Source organism: Myotis myotis, unplaced genomic scaffold (assembly GCF_014108235.1).
Source record: "Myotis myotis isolate mMyoMyo1 unplaced genomic scaffold, mMyoMyo1.p scaffold_m19_p_17, whole genome shotgun sequence".
NCBI lineage: Eukaryota > Metazoa > Chordata > Mammalia > Chiroptera > Vespertilionidae > Myotis > Myotis myotis.
The window spans coordinates 24,533,771-24,556,700 of record NW_023416321.1 but is presented as its reverse complement, the minus strand read 5'-3'; the positions used below and the strand labels follow the sequence as shown (position 1 = coordinate 24,556,700).

The following is a 22,930-nucleotide window of genomic DNA, read 5'->3' as shown; positions in this document are numbered from 1 at the left end:
TGGCTGGCTGGGCACCGCTGGGCCGCCGCCCGTCACTCAGACTCGGTGTCCGGCGGTGTCGCGTACCTCAGACCCGCAGCGGAAGGCTCAGCCACCGGGGCCACCGGCTCCCCAGTCCCTTAGGCGCAGCACACTCCCCGCCTCCAAAGTGGGGGAAGCCCCTTGCACCGTCTCCCCTGCGGTGTCCTCAGCGAGCTGAACCCCGCACTCGCTGTGATACGCATCTACTCTGCGCGGCCTTCCAGCTCAGGCAGGGACTCCCACGGGTGCAGCCTCAAATCCTCCCGGTGCTGAAGGAAACGCTTCCCACGCGGAGATGTCATAACTGGGTTATTCTTGGGTGAAGGGCTGAGCTTCCCAACCTCCCCTTTACTCAAGATAGGATGTGAAACTCAACCCCCCCCCCCCACCTCTCCCGCCAAAAAATAAAAATAAAAACAAGTGAGAAACTGCAGTCAAGAAATTATTTTAATCCGTTAGTACAGTCAGCTTCCTCACCCCTCAAAACAAAAATCGAACTTCTGGTTGGACAGCGTCAGATGTCACTGAGGTGACCCCAGCATCTGTTTGCAGTTCCAAGTCTTCCGTGTAGGCGTCACTGCTACTGGTACTGGATGATGATGTCTGAACGTTTTCTATCCTTTCCTCACATAGAGGTAGCTACGGGGAATAGACAAGCTATTAAACAAGTGTCTCCAGCCCTAGAAGTCTCCTGTGGCAGGAACTGAGGGGGCAGGCCATATCAGTGATATTTCTATGAACTCTGGTTTACAAAAAATTTCTCACTATTCAAGACTTCAACATCTTTCGTAACCAACTGTCTCCTATCATCCTCTCCAGACACATTCTAATCAAGGTCACCATCTCCAACTTTTCCCATAAATACACAATTGGTTACTGCTTGCAGGCCTCGGGGAGGAATGAGTTCTGCAGTTTGGATCAGTAGCAGAAGCAGATAAACACATCCAGGAACCACTCAGCCTAAGACAGGAGGGGACAGAAAATGAAGTTTCTGATACATTCCTTCAGCTAAACTGCTCCCATGTCCCTTGTCTCCTATAAATGTCCATTAGTCTCCTTTGGAAAGAAAAAGGAATTAGGAAGCCTAAAGTTTATGTATGCATGCAAGATAGGGAGGGAATTAAGATACCTAAGGAATTAACTAGTTTAAGACCTTTTTGCTCTGGTCTTGGACATTACATGTTCTTTCATTTTCATTCAGTAAAGAAGATGGGCTTCTTTCTGGCCTCTGGAGTTCATCTCATTTCCTCCTCCCCTCTGTAGCCTCTTGGTTGCCTTTCAAACTGTGGTGAAAGTGAGCTTCAAGATTGTGAAAATTCGTATTTAATGAAGACCATTATTCTAATGACAATATTGCGGGACTCTTGAATACCTTATCCTGGGATCTAGAAAACTTTCTCCATCAACTTTCTCCCAGCACTGCTGGAGAGGGTTTCCCACTAACAGGAAGTAGAGGTCAAGTGAAAACAGTTCAGTTCTCATTATTGAAGAGCTGGGATTCAGAAGTATCACACTTTTCTTAAGGAAAATGTCTAATTTTATCTCTGTCCATAGGTGAAACCAGAATTCCTGATTGCTCCCCAAGCCCTCCCTTAAAAAGGAAATCTAACCACTTATTAAATTAAGATGAAGTTTTAAACCTAAGAACAATTATGCAAAAACAATCAGCTCCAACTGTTTTGAGGAATATAATGAAACCAGTAAGATCAAAGACTGTTTTTTTAGAAGGGGCATTTCTGCTTATCCTTAGGAGAGACAATATCTTTAATCACAAACAAAATGAGCCCCTCCACAGACCATACTGGGGTCCAGTAAAAAGACTAAGGATGGGGGAAAAAAGAGACTAGGGATGTCTCAAGACAGTAAATTTACCTTGATTATTGTAAACAGCGTTCAGTGAGTGAATAAAGAGTATTACCCTCAGATATGATGAATAACTAAAATGTTTGGTGCCTAAGCAAAAAATACACTGTGCCTACATTCACCCAAATAATACTCAAGATTCCCTCCCTATCCTCTTTACCACCCTTATCCCCCTGCCTCAGCTTGTATAACCTGTCAACCTTTTAAGGCCTCAGTTTCCTCATCTGGAAAATGAGGACAAAGTAAATACCTATCTTATACAGGTGATTTTTGGATTAAATGAGAAATATATGTAAAATGCTTAAGAGTATTTCCTAGAATATAACAGAAGCTCAGTAAATGTTTTTATTGGTGTTATTGAGTGGTTCCCCATTAACAGCTGCATAAGAGCCAATTAATTAATCCTTTCTTTTAAAAATCCTCACCCAAGGAGTGAGGATATTTTTTCCATTGATTTTAAAAAGTGGAAGGGAGAAGGGAGGAGGGGAGAGGAACTTCGATGTGACAGACACATGAATTGGATGCCTTCCACCCCAATGGGGAGCAGAGATCAGACCTGCAACCCAGGTATGTGTCCTTGACAACCTTGCCCTGGAATCAAACCTCAGACCCTCCAGTGTGCAGGCCTATGCTCTAACCAGTGAGCTTGCTGGCCAGGGCTATTCCTCTTCCTTTGAAAGTGACAAATTTTTCATCATGCCCTATCCCTCTCCTTCAAGAGCCCTAAGGGTAAGTGGCTAAAAGGCTAATGACACATGACAAAGGAAGATGCCTATTAAGATTAGCTTTTCTAAAGACAATTTTTAGCAGACATTAAAAAGCCACAGGATATTTCCTTCCTATATTGAAGAGGACTTTTAAATCCTATGAGTACATTAAGGATTAGGATTAGATTTAGAATCCTAGGAATAGAAAGCATCTCTGCTTCATTACCTGTCCCCACATAAGACCACTCAACAAACCAAAAACAAATCAAATCCAAACTTTCAGTAGAGAAGATCTAGTTAGAAGAAGCTTCAAACTATCAAGATACTGGACTAACTCATGAAAAAAAGTGACGACTGACAATTCACAAATCTAGTAAAAATCAAGACTGCAATATTTAGAAATACCAAAAAAGTGACCAGAAATGTTATCCTTCATTTCCAGCCTCAATGCAATTGAGAAAAGGAAGCACACTTTACACCGGACCAAAGGGAAACCCCTCTCCTCCAAACAAAAACAACCAAATCTCCTTGAGAGGAATGCAGAAGTACTCTTCCCACCCCCTCCACTCTACCCAAGCTCCATAAACACACTTGAGGGCTTAAGCCAAATGTCTGTGGCCCATGTGGTCAGAAGTTGGGTTTTTGTTTCAATTATACTACCTAAAGTGGCATCACCAGTTATTTTTGTTTTAACTGTGAAGGTGAGGAAGGGGAAACAATAAAGATCTTCCTTCTTCCCTCCCCTTCCCCCATAACTATTAAGTTCCTTGAGAGCTGGAAAATAATCACAGAGAACAAAAGAACAGGGAACAAATCTACCCATTTTCCTAGTTCAACTAGTAGTTGAGGGTTCTTCAATACTCTACTGTTTCTAAGAAGGGCACACACCCAATATACCAAAAACAAGTCTAAAGCCATGGAAACACATTTATCACCTTAACGCTTCTTGAAAGAAGCTACCATAAATCAATGCTAAGCCTATCAGTTACATCCAGAAAGCATTTGATCAGAAATACTGACATTTTACAGCTCCTAAATAGTAAGCAAAATAGTATAGGACACAAGAAGGAAAGAAACTAAGGTCAAAAATACACCAAGTAAGAAATTCAATACAACTGGAAAACATACTCTCAGGCACCAACATTTCTCCTTTGGACACCTGTTCCTCCCTGCCCTCAAATGCCCCAAGCCCAGGGTAAAGGCTGAACTTGAAAAAGTTGATACTTAAAACGTCACTCAATTTGGTGGGTCTGAACTGAACTACAAAGTTTAGCTCAGTTTGCCCTAGCTGGTTTGGCTCAGTGGATAGAGCGTCGGCCTACAGACTGAAGGATCCCAGGTTCAATCCCCTACAGCACATGCCCAGGTTGCAGGCGTGCAGGAGGCAGCTGATCAATGATTCTCTCTCATCATTGATGTTTCTAGCTCTCTCTCCCTCTCCCCTCCTCTGAAATAAAAAACCAAAAATCGGCTAATTGTAAAAAATAACTTAAATCCTTATATAAAGTTATTCTGGTACAGAAGTAAAGCTTTTTACAGTATAGCTAAAGCCTCCAACTCATTCCACTGGTTAAGAGGGATGTAATGACACTAACCAGTATTGTGCTATCCATCTACATTACCAGAAAAATGCTATTCATTGGCAAAAAAAACCCCACTTTTTTTTAAATTACTACTTGTAAATGCTCTTGTGAAGTGTAGGTAGGGGGAGAGCAAAACCATAGATATATCAAGTGAATCCTCTTTACCCAAACTCCAGTAGAAACAGCTATTCAGTGTCTTCATCATACCAAATTTGAGGATAGTTCAGAGTTCGGAAAGGATTTTGTTTCTGGCTCTGTTTTTCTGATACTCCTTCCTCTCCCTTTCATTGGCTTAGATTTTTTAAAAGCTTCATTGGGTAAATCTGATTTTCAACTGAGGATCCCTCCATTTCTCAGTTGAAGGGAACAAGAACTACTGAAACCTGTGTTGAGGAATCTGAGGGAAGGGAGTGTGGTGACCTAAGACACTGATGTGATTACCACCAGACTACCTAGACTAAGCTTTAGGAAGTCTGCTCCATTCTGGAAAGCAATGCCAAGAGATGGGACACAGGCCAAGACAGCATAAAGGCTGGCTAAGATTCCAAGAGAGGGAATTAATTCCTGTAAAGTTGTTTCTTGACCCTGAGAAGTCTCTGAACTAGAAGCTGCCTCAAGTTCTACAGTCATTGGGTCCTGGCATAAAAGCAGGTACAGGGGCCTGGTAAGCTCTATGGAGGGACAACAACTGCACTCATTTCCTCCTCAGGCTGTCAATAAAACACCAATACTACTAGAAGCATTTCACCTTTGGTTGCCTGAGCAGTGGCATCAAGCTCTCTGCTAGACCTAAAGAGGACCAGAATTCCTAGAGGGCAGGATATTTGATTCAATAAACAATTTAGGATGGTACACAGGGAAAACAGTCAGATTCAGAACATCTGGATTTTTCCTTTGAAGTAACTTTAGTATCTCTAACAAAACAAGGCCCTACTCAACTAGTTGACAGAATTAGCTCTCTACCTGCAAGGCCTGACCCTGTCCCTGCTAACTTTGTTTCACTGATCTTACATAAGCATAGCCCCAACCCAGCTCCCCAGCTGTTTCCTCCTGTTTTTTCTAGCTCCCTCCTCCTCCCCCCTCCCCTTTTACTTTCTCTCCCCTTTCATTCAGCAGTGAATGCTTAGAAAGCAGATGGCAAGTAGTGAATCCAAGCCAGTGAAAACGCTTCCTGAGCATAAAGGTATAAACCAATCCCAGAAACAGATATTCTGGGAGTTGGGATACATATTATTTCTGCCTTTTGCCTGAGGAAGTCCTTATAAATGTCCAATACACACAGTTATTATGCTGGGGCAGTTACTCTGATCACCTAGGCCCGTGGTCGGCAAACTGCGGCTCGCGAGCCACATGTGGCTCTTTGGCCCCTTGAGTGTGGCTCTTCCTAAGCCTTAGGAGTACCCTAATTAATAACAATGTACCTACCTATATAGTTTAAGTTTGAAAAATTTGGCCCTCAAAAGCAGTTTCAATCATTGTACTGTTGATATTTGGCTCTGTTGACTAATGAGTTTGCCGACCACTGACCTAGGCAAAGCGTATGAAGGGATCCAAGTTGGTATTAATAATCTGATTAGCCCTCTTCACCAGAGCTAAGAAAATTGAAAGGGAAGCTTGACTACTAGAGGTAAGTTTGTGATTTATTCCATAGTGATCTTAAAACCAGAATTTTGGGATGGAAATTCTCCTGCAAAAACAGGGAGGGAGGGAGGAGGAGGAAGGCACAAGTCCAACATCTCCAATTAATGTTTAATTTAGTGTCTCCTGGTGGATCCAAGTGCCACCTGGTAAACACTTGGTCCTAGAGATATAGCATGGGTGATTATATAGAGAATCAGCTCAGATAAAGCCCCCAGTTCAGGTTGCACTAATTACAACTAAGATTTGACAAGATTTTGAAAGACCAGTCAGGACACCCCAGAGACTAACTTCCTAGTTCATAATATATTCTAATCAGTTTGAAGACAAAACAAAGACCCCCCCTTAATGTGGACTCTCTCCTTAAAAAATAGCTCATGTGCAGAACTATTCTGTAACTATTATGGTTTTGCTATTTCAGTAAACATATTTATTCAGCACCCATTGAATGCCAGAAACTGTGCTAGTCACTGGAAATACTTTTCAGAATCTCCTCCAGTAAAGAAAAGTAATATAGACTAGTTTGCACAAAGTGCTTAAAGAGCACTAGGAAGGAAGCAGCTTTTTAAAAGGGGCTATTTGTCGTCTTAATATTAAATCAAGACTTCACTTTATTGGTTCTCACATAAGTGTTAGCTCTGACACAGAACTGTCACCTAGGATTGCAGAATATAGAAACTGATGCCGCCCTAGCCGGTTTGGCTCAGTGGATAGTGTCAGCCTGTAGACTGAAGGGTCCCAGGTTTGATTCCCGCCAAGGGCACATGCCCGGTTGTGAACTTGATCCCATTGTGGTGTGTGCAGGAGGCAGCTGACCAATGATTCTCATCATTGGTATTTCGAGAATCATTGGTATTTCTCTCTCCCTCTGAAATCAGTTAAAAGCTATCTAACCTGCAGTGGTAAAGCAATTCAATCTGGTTTTATGTCGTGGATCTATTTTACTAATACAAATTTGTGTAGTTACCAAAACAAATGCAGGTGTTTATAGACATTTACCCAGTTGTTTCTATGCTACATTTCTTTGTGGGGCTGCTGCCTAGCTAGAGTGCTAGCCAGGCTCTGGCCACTGCATGGCCTACTGTCCTTTTGTGGTGCCACCCTGATGAGTAGGGGTCAAAAGAGGGTAAGGGCTTCTCTGATTCTGGCTGTGCACTGCACACTGGAAAGCCAGGGAGCTAAACACATCACTTTCTGGCTGCTGGGCTCCGGGTTATGGCCACTGTGACTAGACTAACTCCTGCTTTGGAACTGCCCCCAGAAACCAGGGTTAAAAAAATGAATCAAAGACAGCACCATGGGACACCCTGGTGGCATCAGGCGGGTATTACAAGCTATGTTCTAAAACTAATCCACCTAACCTCCCCACTGGAAATGACTGGCTGGCTTTAAAAAAGCAATGCAGTAGTAAAACAAAAACTTGTCACCAAGAGACTTGGATTCAAGTTCTAGGCCACTTTACCATCTCTGAGCCTATTTCCTCAAACTGCAAAATGAGGCTAATACTATTTGAGGATTAAAATTAATCAAAGTACTTTCAACTATTATTTTCAGTAGGAAAATGGGTTTTTTTTGCCCTGGCCGGTGTGGCTCAGTGGGTTAGAGCATCAGACACCCATTGAAGGGTCTCTCAAACATTCCCCAGCCCTGGTAGGAATGAATGTGGGGGGCAACGAATCGGTTTCTCTCAATCCTCCCGCCCCCCGCCCAAGCCCCCCACTCTTTCTAAAAAGCAATGGGAAAAATTCCTTAGGTGAGGATTAAAAAAAAAAGGTATTTTTATCCCAAGTCCTTGCATTTCTCCTTTAAGTTTTCCATTTAAAAAAGGCAGCAAAGTCACTACTTTGGGAATAAATCCAATCTGATCGGAGGACCACACTACATATGAGATCTAAGCTATGGGGTACACCTGCCTAGGATTTCATGAATCTATTTACGTATTCACATTTATTAAGGTGTGTACTAGGATACTAGACATCTTGAAAGAAGTGTTAGAAAGTTAACAGTCCTTGCTCCGAAGGTTTACCATGTAGTTGAGGGAAATGCAACACATATACTAAGACAACAGCTTAGAGTTCATTAAGTGTATGAACTACATGTCACTATATAAACATGCCAAAGCAAGCAAAACAAATAGTGCAATTAGTCCAAGAATTGTACTTTGATCAGGAAAGGGTAGAAGAATTTTTAAGGCCCAGAGAAATAGGGGTGCTTATAGGATTTGGGTGTTGTGTGTTAAATGTTTGCTGAAGTGTCTTGGCTTTGAGAGCTAGTTCCTCTATAAGCCTAAAAACTAGGGTCCCTGGCCTGGAACAATATATCATCTGGTTTCTTCAGTCTATGTAAATCTTTCTATCTGAATCCCTTTATGGAGTAACGCATTAAAAAGAGAACCAAAATGATACAATCACATTGAGAAATCTGCAGGAACCCTCAGTGATAGGACCACTGAATTCAGAAGTGATTTAAGACTTTGTTCTGTAATAATTAAGCTTAAGAATGATGGGGAAAGGAGACCCAGTAGGAAACAGCAAAAGAAGGAACTATTGCCCGGCTGGTGCGGTTCAGTGGTTGAGTATTGACTTATGAACCAGGAGGACACTGTTGGTTCAATTCCCAGTCAGGGCACATGTGGGTTCAATCCCCAGTGTGGGGCATGCAGGAGGCAGCTGATCCATAAATCTCTATCATTGATATTTCTCTCTCCCTCTTCCTTTTTCTCTGAAACCAATTAACAACATATTTTTTAAAACGAACTACTCGCCCTAACCCAGGGATGGGCAAACTTTTTGACTTGAGGGCCACAATGGGTTCTTAAACTGGACCGGAGGTCCGGAACAAAAGCATGGATGGAGTGTTTGTGTGAACTAATATAAATTCAAAGTTAAACATCATTACAAGGGTATGGTCTTTTTTTTTTTTTTTTTTATTCATTTCAAACAGGCCGGATCCGGCCCGCTGGCCGTAGTTTGCCCACGGCTGCCCTAACCGGTTTGGCTCAGTGGATAGTCAGCCTGTGGACTGAAGGGTCCCGGGTTCGATTCCGTCAAGGGCATGTACCTTGGTTGCGGGCACATCCCCAGTAGGACATGTGCAGGAGGCAGCTGATCGATGTTTCTCTCTCATCGATGTTTCTAACTCTCTATGCTTCTCCCTTCCTCCGTGAAAAATCAATAAAATATATTTAAAAAAAAAAGTAACTACTCTACTTTTATAAAACAATGGCATCAATTCTTGATCTACACTCAAAGTGTGCACATTGTACAGCAAAACTTTATTTTTGACTTTGTAAGACTTTTTGGGGGGAGCTCTTTTCCAATTATACTTGGCTTAGGTTAGCATTTAAATTAATTTGCAATTCCTCACTAAGGAGAAATTAACTAACGCAATGTTAGAATTAAAATTTCTCTCCAATAATCCATCCAGTTAACCAATAGTTTGTGAGATAGGCTTCTATACAGTGCTTTGCTTTAAGAAGTACTAAGTTCTTTCCATCTTGTTCAATCAACATTTATTAAACTGATAGCATTGCATTTGGCTCATTGGGAAATACAAATATTACAAAAATTCCATAGGGCATGAAAAATTAACACAAAACATTCCACAGTAATAAATTGTGAAGAGACTAAATGCATCAGAGGAGACAGCTATTATTTGGGTTTAGCAGCTTATTTTTCATAGTTGCAGAAATGAACTTTGAGGATGACCAGGATTTAAAGCTGCAGGTGACTGCTAAAGTGGGGGGAAGGAAGAAGTCTGAAAACGTTTAAGTACACAGAAGCAAAAACAAGCATGGTCAGTATTTGCCAGATCAATCAGAGCAGGGGAAGATGTGATTGAGAATAGTGATAAATTTAAAAGGTAGACTATAATCCATTGATTCATATTAGGTGAAGTGACATGTTTTAGGAAGATCAGACTTAATGGCCAGGATAGAGACTGGAGTCCGTGAAATAAGGTAAGACATTTTAGTAATAAATTTGGATGCACAGACAAGGATGCTGATATGGCAAATGGAGATGGAGGACAAATCCAAACAGGATTTTAAAGAATTCCATTTGACAAGAAAACACATCTCTATAGTCTAGCTTAAGTTAGATACAATGGTACTGTGGCCAAGAATTAGTGATACAAAAATTTTTTTTAATGTCTTCAAAAAAAATTAGGAACACTCTAGATCACAATATGGAAAATGTTCTAAATATTTAGTTCTATTGCACAGTAAGTGTAACTTGTATAGGGATTTAGTCCCAACTTAAAATTGAGACCTACATTTACTGGTTCTTTATTTAAGACAGGTGGGGTACAAGTTTGACCCGAAAAATCATTTGGTCTGGCCCTGCTAAGGCATTAGGGGTAAATTAATTAAAGTTTGACCAAATATAGGCTAATTTTTAAGTTGGTAATTTGTACGGCCCGGGAATGATGTTTTAAATGGCCCCTGGCAGAAAAAAAAAGGTTCCTCACCCAATTTAAGATACTCAGAAAAGGAATTCAATTTTCTAGGTTTCTCTTCCAAAGCAATTTAATAATTCATCTTTTAAGTGTCTATTCAGTGTAATAGCACTGTGCTACATACCTAGGAGGAAAGGGTATGAGAGGTTATAAACTGTTAGAAGACAGGTGTATGGTAACACTAAGGACCAATAGTACTTTTTCAATTAAGTATTTATCATATGCCACATACTGCTTTTATTCCCTAGAAAATAAAAATTCATGAACCAAGAAAGTTGAGGTAGATGGACAGAGAAAGCCAGTCAGGTGACATATGCTATACTAGAGCACATACATAAAGTCTGTGCCAACATGCAAAGGAATGATTGTTTGATGGGTGTGCCAAAAATTTTCAGAGGTAAATATCTTCAGTGCTACTTGAGGCATTGCTCCCATATTCAGTTCGTTGACTAAATTAGACCAAGTGAGGCTAAGAAACTGTAATACAGTATTCTTAGTGACAATTTAAACAGGAGGCAAGTTGAAATTTGTTTCCTTTACATTTTTGCAATGTAAAGTTGGGGAAGGGAGATATGAATGACAAATGTTAAAGTACTACTCCCCAATAATTTTCAACTTTAAAATAAAATAAAATGGCACTAAGTAAACACATCAAGAGAAAAATATACTTTTTGATCAGAAGATACTACTCTGTGCCTACTTACATAAGGCCCAGAAAACAGGAAAACATAAAACAGCCAACCTGACTTGCAGGTTCTTAAAGACAGTCAGTAACAATTAATGCCAAGAAATAAGGTCACTCCAGAAACTGTTTCACACCATAAAAACTAAAGGCTTCTGAAAGCATATTTCATTTTTTCTGGTAGTATATGACCAATTTTATTCCAAGACTCCCCCCCGACCCCCCCAGCATATCTATTCCACCCAATTCTTACACTCTAGGGCCTTACTATTCCATACCTGAAGATGTACAGGGTGGCAGAAAACAAGCAGATCCATGTCTTCAGCATTTTCTAAGATCTAGAAATACTTTTCTGGTTTATATAAGCTTGGTACTCATGAAATTAAACTCTATTCAAAACCTAAATGGATCCAGAAGCTGAAAAGGGAAATGATTTTGCCCAACAGATAAGAAGACAGAGGTAAAGTTACAGGAAGAAAACTTACCCAAAAAAGAACCAATCTCTAACTTTGGAGCTAATATATACACTATTTAGATAGTTGGTTTCCACCTTGCTGTATGGATCCTTTAAAATAAGGATAATTTCCTGTTGCTTTTGCATCATAGCTCCCTCTAGTGGTTAAGTGATTTCCCCTTGGAAAGTGAAATATTGTGGGGTTTTTTTAATTACCTTAAGATATTTAGCATCCCGACAACTGGACATTTTGCTCACAGGCTCTCCATTTCCACTACCTTCACACTGATATCAACAGTTGATAGATGACACTTCCTACGTTGTATGGTAACAGGAGTACGTTTTATAACCTGGTTGTTGAGGTTAACTCCTTTGTACTTTTAAAGAGATGACAAAACACTCAGGACCTGATGAACTTAAAGTGTTGTTTTGACTGTGTTTCATATCTACCTAAATAGTAACCTCCTAAGCAAAGCATGAATAACCTCTCTCCCTGATAACCTATAATGAGGTTACTTCTGCCTAAATTAACTCCTGGATGAAGTCAAAGACTAATTTATTTGCTATATACTACAGAAGCACCAAGTGATTTTTGCAATAATAGTTAAAAAAAAAAAAAAAGAATTCCTTTCCTTGATCACTATAAAAATCACAATCAGGGCTAAATTTAGCTTTCAAAGCTAGGAAGAAGCACCCCTAAAGTCCTCATTCACAAGAACAGTGCTGAACTCTGACTTATTGCACCTATATTTAAAATGTCTGTAAAAGAAAAAAAGGTAAGTCTTTGCCAAGATGACTTTGTTCTATAGAAAATATGAACAGATGTTTCCTTATAATTTTTTACTTCATGCCAATTCCAGCTATTTCTATAGAACCAGAATGATTAGTGCTCCTGAAAGTAAAGTACTAGAAAGAAAAAAGCTACCCTAAAAGAATGCAGTATTCCACTGTATACACTAAGATGGCAAACTATTTCCTTCAGTGGAATACAAATGTTTTGAACCCACTATAGCAACAGAATATACAATGTTGAGTCATACCTTTTCTTTTCTTGTGGCCACTTCAGCCTAAGTTGGGGAACTTGTATCACTTAATAAAATATCCACAGTAACAGGTTTGTTTTTAATCACATCCAAAGTTACACAATCTTTAGCCTTACGTATCCTATTATAATTCTACAATCCCCTTTCCAAACTCTTGAGGACAAATGTGAAATTCAGAGCCTATTTACAAAGATATGGCATACAGACCCTATATAAAACATAAAACCCTCAGCAAACCCCATGGTAACTATTGACACACATCAGTACTTCTGCAGGAAGACAAGTTAGTCACAGTTAAGTACAAAGTGAAAACACTAATTTTTGTCAGGTTTTACATTAGTCCAACAAAATCAGTTTTCAATGTTTTTTGGATAAGAAACTGTGAAGCCATTTCCTGCCTTTGCATTCTCCATACAGTAATAGAATTAAGTTAAACCAAAGGATGGTTATGTTATAATAGAACCTCAATCTAATGTCTCTCCTTTTAATAACTACTTTTGATAGTGTATTTATGACTTCATATACAAAGCAAAAAGGCACATGTAAATTTATCTTCACAGAAACTTAGAAACACCAGCCCTAATGAGCAAGATGTTTCAAAGACAAAACTAAAAGTTGAAATTCTAGAATCATATTGCACTTAAGCACGAGTGATATGCACTAGAAATGTATGAAAGTGTAAAAATTAATAAAACATTTTAAACAAGCGGAATCTGTTCATATTCCAAACATTAAGAAATTAAACATAGCTTAATTCTTAAAATTCAGATCCCAAATAGGAATCAGAAAATGGGGTTCTTACCTTTTGTTTCCAGCATGTGGGCTGAACAGCAAGATGGGTTACTCAATCTGATGTTATGAAAAATAGGTGCTTCTTAGACTTAAGTTTTTCCTTGGTTAGAAAATAACTAATTATAGGCTCCCTGTAATATTCTAAGAGGAGACAAATAGGGAGAAAAGGTGGAAAATTCAAGCCAACTTTTTTAGTTTCCAAAAGGGTGGCTTTCTTCTAATAGCTGCCAATACGGGTAGAGGTTTAAGGGCCATTCTCCTAAGACTGAAAAAAATAGGCATCTTCCCTCACAACTAGCTATCTTGCTTTTAACTGCAAAACCTGTGCCCCTGTCATTTGCTAATACGTTGTCCTTTCTAATCTTCAAACAGCCTATCTTTGTTTTCCCCCTGGGGTTCAAACTAAAAGTTTTAGTAGAGCACATCTTTCAACTTAGCTTAAATGTACTCAACCTTGAGTGAAGGCAATTTTCATTTTGATCCTGTTATCAAAATGTTCAGTAAACACAAACGAAATCAGGCTTAAATTTACCCATTTACCATTTCAAAATTAAATGTCATACCCTAAAAACGCCTCATCTCCTCATAAGCAGTGTCAGGCCTAGTTAATAATTGAACGAGAAACATAACTTTAATCAATCTTTCTGCTTCTTGAACCTATTTTGAATTTACATAAACTTCCTTAATAAATCTATACCAATTGCTTTACTTAATATTTCAAGTGGAATCCTAGTTTTGAATATCCCTCTTCCTCCTAACATTCCAGTGTTCATTTACACGTATTAGTTAGGTGACCTTATGCAAACCTTAGGGCCCATTTCCTCCTCTACCAAGATTTTTAGTTTTCATAGTTTTAAATCATGTTATCTGAACAGCTGTCTTAAGTTCAGCTTCCAAATATCACTAGCACCCAAGGGAAATGTTAAAATTTAATTGGGTGCAGAAAAAGAATGGTTTGATGGCTGTGAATAGCTATCAGAAAATCAGATGAGGAATTTTAGGTTAAAATCCTAATTCAAGCAAATGAAAAATTTAAAACCAAGGGACTATCAAGTAAAAAGACATAAAAAATGGTAGAATACAAGATATAATCACTGCTTTGACATGTTTTGGATAAGAATAATGACCTTATGTTTGAGAGGGGGTTACAAGGCAAAATTCTAAAGAATGATCAGCTTTTCATCAGCAACAACTAACTCGAATAAGCAGTTATTCTTCTGGTGTACTATTCACACTTCAAAAAGGAAGTAAACTGTGTTGAGAATTCTAATCTGTGCTGAATTTAAACATTTAATACTTACCAATTTTTGAGATGAGTTTCATCGAGAATCTCAAAGGCTACTGTCAAGTTAACATTTACCAGTCATCACTCAAATTTTGTATAAAAGCCTATCTTATCTAGATGATCACCAAAAAAAGGCAGCATCTATACATTTTAATAACTTTTTATTATCAAAGTATTGGAAATTTATCTTTCAGAGACTAGATCACCCATCATTCACCATGTTACATACACAATTGCCTTTCTCATCCTTTCTTCTCTTTCCCTGAATATTTTTACAATTAACAAGAATTGCTTGATACCATTAAATTACCTTTCAAGAACCTTTAATTTACTAACACATAAATGCAAGTCAGAATCTTATCATTTAAAGTATTAACTGATAGTCTCCCAGTTAAAATCTTAGAAGAGGAAAAAGGACAACCATGCATAGTTTTTTAAAAAACGTTTATTTTTCAAAAGAAAACCGGCAACAGCCAATTGGAAACCTACTTATTCTTCAACTCCAATTTCGTTTTCTTTAAATTTAGAAATGACTTACTGATTTACTATTTTAAACAAACCCCCCCCCTTTTCCCCTTTAAGTGTTTACCATCTACTCGTGCTGAATCCTTCCAAGGAGATTGCTCCAGCGTATATCTCCAGGTCCTCGCTTTGCTCCTTTTACCAAAAAATGCAAAACACAATTCCATCGTGCATCTTAAGGGCTCCAATCGTCAAAAATAGGAAGAAAAAAAATCTTTGGAATAGCCAATTAAGTTGAATAAAAAAAAAAAAAAAAAATCCACACGAATGCGGTTTGGTTGGGGCAGGAATCCACTCCTATGTTCCTGGTAATCTGATCCCGCTCCATGAATCCTTGTAATTCATCCTCCCTATCCTATCCACATTATGATTTGAATCCAATGATCCAGCTCCAAGGATTGGGATCCAGTGAGCCCTCTCCAATCCAAACCTTTATAACCAGCAAAACCAAAAAAGAGGAGGCAAAATGTTAGATACTGTAATCAAAAAAGGTTTCTGGGGAATGATGAGTTATGTCTGTCATCAGTTTAACAGATGTACATCAATAACTATCAAATTCCCCAAAACAAGTTTCTGAATGGTGTTCAGATAAACTTTAGAAACTTAATCATCATAGAGACTAATTGGAAGAAGCATTTTATATTTACAGTTCAACTGATAATGCCAACACTTGTTACTGTACAGCGTTATTACAGGTTTTGTGGTTGCAAAAAGTTATGTATTTGAAAAGTTTACTGGTATTGTTACCCACCTAAGTCTAAACTAAATCTAATGCTCCCATCTGCAATTTAATTTGTAAATTAAAGTGTTTTAAACATGAGTCAATTATGAATATTAGTTTAAAGGGGAAGATGATACTTAAAAGTATATTCCCAACTAGATTATCTACACCAATATGTTGGAATTCTATAATTTGCTTTCATTTTGTCTTAAAAAAATGAAATAGCAACGCTATATCAGTCACACAGAGGACATGCAGATTTAGCAGTATTGATATTATACTCTATCTGGTTGGAATTAAAGACACCCTGTACCCACATGTACACCAACAGCAGGTCACACATTAACAGTTGTAACTAAGCACTGTGACAAATTAGCCAGTTCTTCCCACATTAGTCCCTATTAAAACAAAAAAGGGGGGAAGGGAGCAAAATAAACTGTTACAAATGGGCAATAATTTTTCCACAATTGCCAAGGTTTAAAGAGCAGAGCAATTGTAGGTAAAGATAACTGCGTAAGATGTTTGCAAGTGTTTTAAGGTAGATGCATATATATCATTTTTAACGCTTGCCTTTTAGTATAAGGTCAATACTGCCAATTTCATCTGTGACAATAGCACTTGGAGTCATACCATTGCCTCCATTATTGATCTGATCCTCCTCAATCCTCCTTTTGACAATCCTAAAATGATTGAAATGTGCTCCACAATCCTTAATCCAAAGCATTCTTAATCCATCTCTTCAGATATGTCTACAGAAAGACACATGAAAAGCAAGATAAACATAAGAACTTCCCCAGGTAAGATAACCACAAACATCCCCAACATCCCCGTTCACACAAACCAGAGAATAGACATTTGCACAATATCACAGTCTGAAGAGAATGGAGAATTAACTAAATTTAAACAATCCTGTCTACGACATCACTTAAAATACAATTTACCAGACATGAGGGGAATGTAGATGTTAGGAGCAAGGGGATATTACACAAGAATGCAACACTTTAGCCCATTCTGAACAAAACAGTTTGAATTAAAAAAATGAAAAGATTGTACTGAGTAAAGGAAAACTGTATACAACATGGGTTCTACAAAAAGTGTCACCAATTATCTTATGTACGAGAGCGAGATCTGCTATGACGGGGAGAATAGCGTGGTGATCCTCTGCTTCTCCTTGGGGAGTAACTGCGACTCCTGCTGTTGCTTCTGCTACGGCTTCTGCTACGACTACGGCTTCGAGATCGAGATCTTCCATAACTTGGACTTCTGGGCCCATCAACTTTAACCCGGATGTAGGCAGTTTCTCCCTATTGAATAGACAGAACTTTCGATTGAAAGATCTAAGCTTTTACCTGTGTTCAGGCATGCTGAATGAGTACAATGTAGCTAAAACCAGAAATCTGGCACTTTACTTGGGCACCCTTGCCTGAATCTTACCTGAAAAAATCCACTGTTAAGACCACTGTATCCAATTCTGGCCAAAGAAAAAAATAAGTGTATAACCTACCTCATGAGATCTAAACTTAGTGTTATCCAGTTTTCGAACTGCATAGGTCATATCTTCTTTCCGTACAAACTCCACGACACCAGTGCCATCTCGGTAAACATCAGCATAACATACATCACCTGCTTCACGCATGTGATCCTTCAAATCCTGCCAGCTTCCACTTGGAGGCAGTCCTGAAAAAGTGACTTTTTTTCAACACCAACTACCCTAAATTTAAAATTTACATTAGAACAAAGACTACTTTATAATTAATGACTACATTTAAGATCATGGGTAAAGAGCTACGATTCTGGAGACCGGAGCCCAAAATTATTTGTAAAGTAAGGATCTTCATATTCTAGGTACCGCCATCTAATTCGATACACCTCCATTAAAATAATCTTTGCTTTGTTTCTAAACAAGAAACTAAAGTAATTTGAGACCTAGCATAAAGACTTGCATTTGTTAAACTAGTCATGCGGGGAAAACTTAAAGTAGTTTCTGTCCCTCCTCATCAATCCATATTTAACAATCAACTCACCAGAGACAACCACTCTGTTCTCAGATCGCCTGGATGGGGGGCCATAGCGGCCTCGGGGTGCTCCGCCACCTCCACCCCCGCCGCCGCCTCGGCCGGTACCGCGGCCGCTTCGAGGAAACTCGACCCGCAGACGGTATCCATCGTAATCGTAGCCGTCGCGACCATACACCGCGTCTTCCGCGTCTCTGCGTAATCATAGAGCGCAAGAGGGCTCAGAAAAAGGGACCCGCAGGGGCAGCGAACTCGGCCGGGACCCAGCGGCCCCCGCACATGCGCACCGGGGGTGGAAGCGCTCACATGCGCCGAATAGGGATGGCCCCTCCCCCACACAGAAACACGCCGCGCTCCCGACCCCGACACCACACCGGCCCTCAACCCCAGTTTCCCGCTCCGGGCCCGAGCCGGCTCCGGGAACCTCCACGGGGGCCCGGCCACCAGAAAGACCAAACCGACTCAGCTCCTTACTCGACTCCCGCATGGGCGATAGCGTCTCGCCCCCTACCTCGGAGCCCGTCTCCCACTCTCTAATATTAAGGCCTTGGAGCTTTCCCCAACTACTCCAACCGATTTCCTCAAGGCCGCAAGCCCCAGGTCGCCTCACCGCGGGTCCTCGAACTCAACGAAGGCGAAGGGTGGTCCTCCGCGGCGATTCTTGAGATCGATGTCGCGGATAGCGCCGTATTTGTAGAACACGTCCTCAATGTCCTTGGTTCGAATGTCTGGAGGTAAGTTACCCACGTAGATGCGACAATCGTTGTTCCCTGCCGGGCCACGAATCACACCACCTCCGGACATGGCGACGACGAAAAGCGCGGACTCGAGAACAGGCCTTCCCACCAAGCCTAGCGCACGGGAGAGCGAACCTGCAGCGACACCTCGGCTCCCGCGGCCCCTCCAAAATGGCGCCTTTATCTACTTGGCGCACGGATATGGGGGGAGGGAAGAAGAGCAGCGGGAGGAAGCAGCTATTTGACTTCAGTGCGCACGCGCAAGAGCGTAACGGGCCTGCGAAAGTACGCTCACGTACGCGCGACGTCACCCTCCGCGCGAAGGGAAAAAAGTTCCCTTGCGTTCCCGATTTGCCAGTAGTTTGGTTAGGGAGTGGCTAGCTTTTGATAAAAAAAAAAAATACAGAGCCTTCGTTAAAGGATTATTAACCCCTGTCGAGTCTTAAGAGATAATTTACTCAGGAAAAAGCCTTTTAGAGCAACTAGGCGCCTTGAAAACGATTGGTGAAACCTACCCTAGAGCCTGTCCCACCATGCTCTGCGGCGGTAACGGCCCTTGGCGGGAAAGACTCCCGGGGGCGGAGTCCAAGGGACGCGTCGGCTGTTCCGGAAACCCGGGCTTCCTCGGAGAGTGCGCCGAGTGCAGGAGTTGCGCTACACTGGATTAGATCAAGAGTCCAGGGGGGACTGTCTTCCTGCCCCAGGGATATGAGGCAGTTTGCAGAGATAACATGATTGGAGCTGAAGAAATCCAGAGGAATGGGAAAATAGGGAAGGAGCGTTAAGATAAGAGTCATGGATAAAGTTAGTACACAAAATATCCGCAGTAATAGCTCGGTAAGTTCCTAGAGATTGCAAATTTGATTCTGGTCATCCCAGAAGTCACAGTAAAGAAGACGACAACACACACACACACACACACACACAAATAAGGGAACACAAGAATATTCAAAATCCAAAGTGCCTTTGATATAAAAAAAAAAAAAAATAGATGGTTTAGAAGAAGGGCATTATTAGTTTTAAAAGTTGATTGCATTTTACAAATGTTTGGTAGTCCTTGTACACTCTATGATGGTTTCCAAAATTATGTGTATATGTGCGTGGACTTTCTTCTGTAAAGAGGATTTGAAATTTTAATCAGATTCTTAAAAGGGCCTGTAGATCCCAAAAGGGGAAATAACCTCTGAAAATTTTAGAGGGAAGGACAGATTGATTATCCTTCAATGGTACTTTTTGAAACTGAGCTTTTAATTAAAAAGACAAGAACCTGATAATTTTTTAATGAGAAGCTGACCAAAAAGGACACGATTTTAACAAATTTATTCAGTTTCTAGTGCTGTCCTATTCAGTTAGTAGCAGAAGAGATGAGAATTTTTTTTTTTTTTTACATTGCAGGTATTATTTTCATTCAATAGTTATTTACTGAGCATATTTTCTTTCTGTTCAAATATTCATCCATCAATTTAGATTTATTCAGGTTCATCTTCTGTTGATTAATGTTAAGTCAGAGTGCTTTTTAATTTCAGGACACTTTCATTCCAGAAAAATAAGAAAATTGAATTTGCTTTGATTTATTCTTGTCTGTTTGAATTAATGCAATAATTTCTGATTTTGTTCAGTTCAGGGGAATACAAGGTAGACTTTAATACAGAGTGAATAGGACATTCTTGTTTTTGTATCAGCTTCCTTTGTATTTGAATAGAACCTGTGTTCTGGGGTCCATGGTCAGATCAGGATGTAGCAGGAAATGTCTGGATGGTTCTTTATCAAGATCTCCCAGGATGGCATTAGCGTAGTGATTATTACAGTTAATACTATCCATGTACCAGAGTTGATTAATAGATTTTAGTCCACAAGAAAGCAAATAAACCAAACTATTTGTTCATTTGTTGGTGGTAGGGCAGATTCATTTTTAATAATCAGGATGCTCAAATTGTACATGCCAAGGTAAATGTTCTTGGCAGGTCTGGAAAGCACAACAGGCAATTGCTTGGTAAATGAGAAATTAAAACAAAATGAGGTGAGCCATTTTGAGAGATATTTCATTCAGATCATGTGAGACCTGATAAACAATGGAGTATATATACCTCCTCAGTGACAGGAAAACTCATAGCCCCTGGATTTTGTGTCTGTTCCTGGACAGAGCTGGGTAAGATTGGCAATTCTCTTTCTTTATAATAATAATAATATACATACATACATATATATTTTTTGTTACTGATTTCAGAGAGGAAGGGAGAGAGAAAGAGATAGAAACATCAATGATGAGAGAGAATCATTGATCGGCTGCCTCCTCCACGACCCACATTGGGGATTGACCCTGGGACTGGGACTGGGACCAGAATCCGTAACCTCCTGGTTCTTAAGTCAATGCTCACCTACTGAGCCATGCCCACCCAGCTGGCAATAATTAATGCAATAATCTCTTTCTGTAGCCTAATCTTTTTTTTTATTTTTTATTTTATTGATTTTTTACAGAGAGGAGGGGAGAGAGATAGAGAGTTAGAAACATCGATGAAAGAGAAACATCGATCAGTTGCCTCCTGCACATCTCCCACTGGGGATGTGCCCGCAACCCAGGTACATGCCCTTGACCGGAATCGAACCTGGGACCCTTCAGTCCGCAGGCCGACGCTCTATCCACTGAGCCAAACCGGTTTCGGCTGTAGCCTAATCTTAACACAACTTTCTTTAAACAGCCTGCTGAGACAATTGATAAGATTTCTGCTGGTTGGCAGTTCTGCCTCCAGAGATTACATCCATATCTTAATTAGGGGTTTAAAGTGTTTTTAAACTCATCAGTTACACAATCACAGGCAGCTTTATGGATCGCTGCTACAATTAATGAATTTATTAAGTATGGATTTTACCAGTTTTTAGTTCTCAGAAGCTGCTTTATTTTCAACACTGTCAATGGTTATGAAAAGTTAATTTCTCAAAAAGAAACTTTTTAAATACTTTTGAGTCAATTCAGTGAGTATATGCCCTGTCAGCTCTGTATTTTCCTCTGGAAATAATTTCTTGGGGGAAAAAAGAAAAGAAAGAAATTCAAAAATTTAATTACTGTTAGGGTTGAAATGAGAAGACAGTTTTTCAGTGATTTGCAGAACATTTAAAAATCTTTAACTGTGATGATAGCTATACAACTCTGTAAATAATACTAAAAATCATGAATTGTGTAGAATTACAGTGAGTGAATTGTATAGTATGTAAATTATAACTCAGAACTTTTTAACAATGTCTGGGGAAAGAAATATCTCCACAATCAGCAAAATCACTCTCTAGTACCATTCCTCTAAAGGCATTATTGGGGTTGGGGGTGCTCTAGAGTAATTTGCACTGAAGTACGGCTTCCCTAATCTGGAAACACTGTTTTTAATATTCGTGTGTCTTCACTGTCTTCCCTGGGGATAACTTACATTTACCAGGTAAAGAGACACTTACAAAGATTAGGAATATTTTATTGTACTGTGTATAGGAGGTATCTCCAGGAACAGTTCAATTGCATATCTCTGTTCCAGAAATTTTCAACCTGAGGGATTTTCAACCAGTGTGCTGCAAGAATTTTTAAAACATGCAATACCTAACTATTTAGTCAGGGGCACGTAACCTCTTTTCCCTTTGATTGTCAAATAAAAAAATCACAACAGCCAGTACAACAATATAATCAAGTGTGAATGAATCAAAATTATACCTATTTTTTGTCAGATAGGCAAAAAATATAATACATTTTTTGGTGTGACACAGAAATTTAGTAATTAGTTTTTATGTGCCATGATTGAAAATCATTGCTCTCTTCTATTGTTCCACTTGTTTTAGTTGTAGATATTCTCTGAAAAAGGAAGAAATAGTATATATATCTTTTAATCTATATTCGTCTCATCTTCCCTGGTAAACTATGTTGAGGACAGATTTCTGTTTTATCCCTTTATTCCCAGTAAATTCTCTCTTCAAACAAATATTATTGACAATTTACTGACTGTTCTTTTAAAAAGATGGGATGTTAGATGAACAGGATGTTGTTTCTTTGGAAACTTCATCATGCTGTCAGTGGATAGACAGAATGGTACAAAAATTGTTTTTCATTTCACAGTATAATCAGTATGGCCACTTTTCAAACTCAAAGATGTCATCTAATAATATATTTTTGGTAATCTTATTTTAGGACTGGCCTCCCTCACTCTATGATTCCCCTTGTTTTGTTTTTAGCTAATGCTTTCCATCTTTATTGTTCCATTATTGATGACAATAGGATATGATTTTGCCAGAAAACAGCTCTTAAAATCATCTGTTAGAAAGAGATATATTTTCACCGTGTCTTCCTCTTCCTAATTGTTACTCCCTCTCTCCCTCTTGCTGCTCAGCTCTTTCTCTTAGAAATTGAAACTCCACTTCATATTGTACATTTCCTA

The 22,930-nt window shown here is 39.5% G+C and overlaps 1 protein-coding gene and 2 long non-coding RNA genes across 6 annotated transcripts; all 3 read right to left on the bottom strand.

Moving 5' to 3' along the window:
• Positions 1 to 447: 447 nt before the first annotated feature.
• Positions 448 to 8,489, bottom strand: LOC118671735. The gene is made up of 2 exons (XR_004972837.1): positions 787 to 8,489; positions 448 to 660 (listed from the first exon to the last, which is right to left on the bottom strand). It is a non-coding gene; the product is annotated as an uncharacterized LOC118671735 (long non-coding RNA).
• An 817-nt stretch (positions 8,490 to 9,306) lies between these two features.
• On the bottom strand, positions 9,307 to 11,186 carry LOC118671734. Its single transcript, XR_004972836.1, has 2 exons — positions 10,280 to 11,186; positions 9,307 to 9,544 (listed from the first exon to the last, which is right to left on the bottom strand). It is a non-coding gene; the product is annotated as an uncharacterized LOC118671734 (long non-coding RNA).
• A 50-nt stretch (positions 11,187 to 11,236) lies between these two features.
• SRSF1 (serine and arginine rich splicing factor 1) lies at positions 11,237 to 18,720 on the bottom strand. 4 transcript variants are annotated; one of them, XM_036340458.1, is made up of 8 exons: positions 18,392 to 18,719; positions 17,791 to 17,975; positions 17,271 to 17,443; positions 16,884 to 17,070; positions 16,397 to 16,515; positions 15,113 to 15,475; positions 13,249 to 13,379; positions 11,237 to 11,780 (listed from the first exon to the last, which is right to left on the bottom strand). In XM_036340458.1, exons 1-5 carry the CDS (start codon positions 18,583 to 18,585, stop codon positions 16,493 to 16,495), a joined length of 762 nt encoding a protein of 253 aa, XP_036196351.1. In that variant the 5' UTR covers positions 18,586 to 18,719; the 3' UTR covers positions 11,237 to 11,780; positions 13,249 to 13,379; positions 15,113 to 15,475; positions 16,397 to 16,492. The 4 variants fall into 4 exon arrangements, with proteins under 4 accessions (XP_036196351.1, XP_036196350.1, XP_036196354.1 ...); XM_036340457.1 differs by having other exon boundaries at positions 15,113 to 16,515; positions 18,392 to 18,720; XM_036340461.1 differs by lacking the exons at positions 11,237 to 11,780; positions 13,249 to 13,379; positions 16,884 to 17,070 and having other exon boundaries at positions 15,283 to 15,475; positions 18,392 to 18,716.
• Between the last annotated feature and the right edge of the window lie 4,210 nt (positions 18,721 to 22,930).

Bases quoted from the DNA above. Each gene is read 5' to 3' on its own strand.
- SRSF1 (XM_036340457.1), bottom strand. From the start codon at position 18,585: ATGTCCGGAGGTGGTGTGATTCGTGGCCCGGCAGGGAACAACGATTGT. The intron at 17,071-17,270 runs GTAGGTTATACA...TCTATTCAATAG, and splicing joins CTAAGTTTAGATCTCATGAG to GGAGAAACTGCCTACATCCG. The intron at 16,516-16,883 runs GTACATAAGATA...GTCTTTCTGTAG, and splicing joins TCATAGCAGATCTCGCTCTC to ACATATCTGAAGAGATGGAT.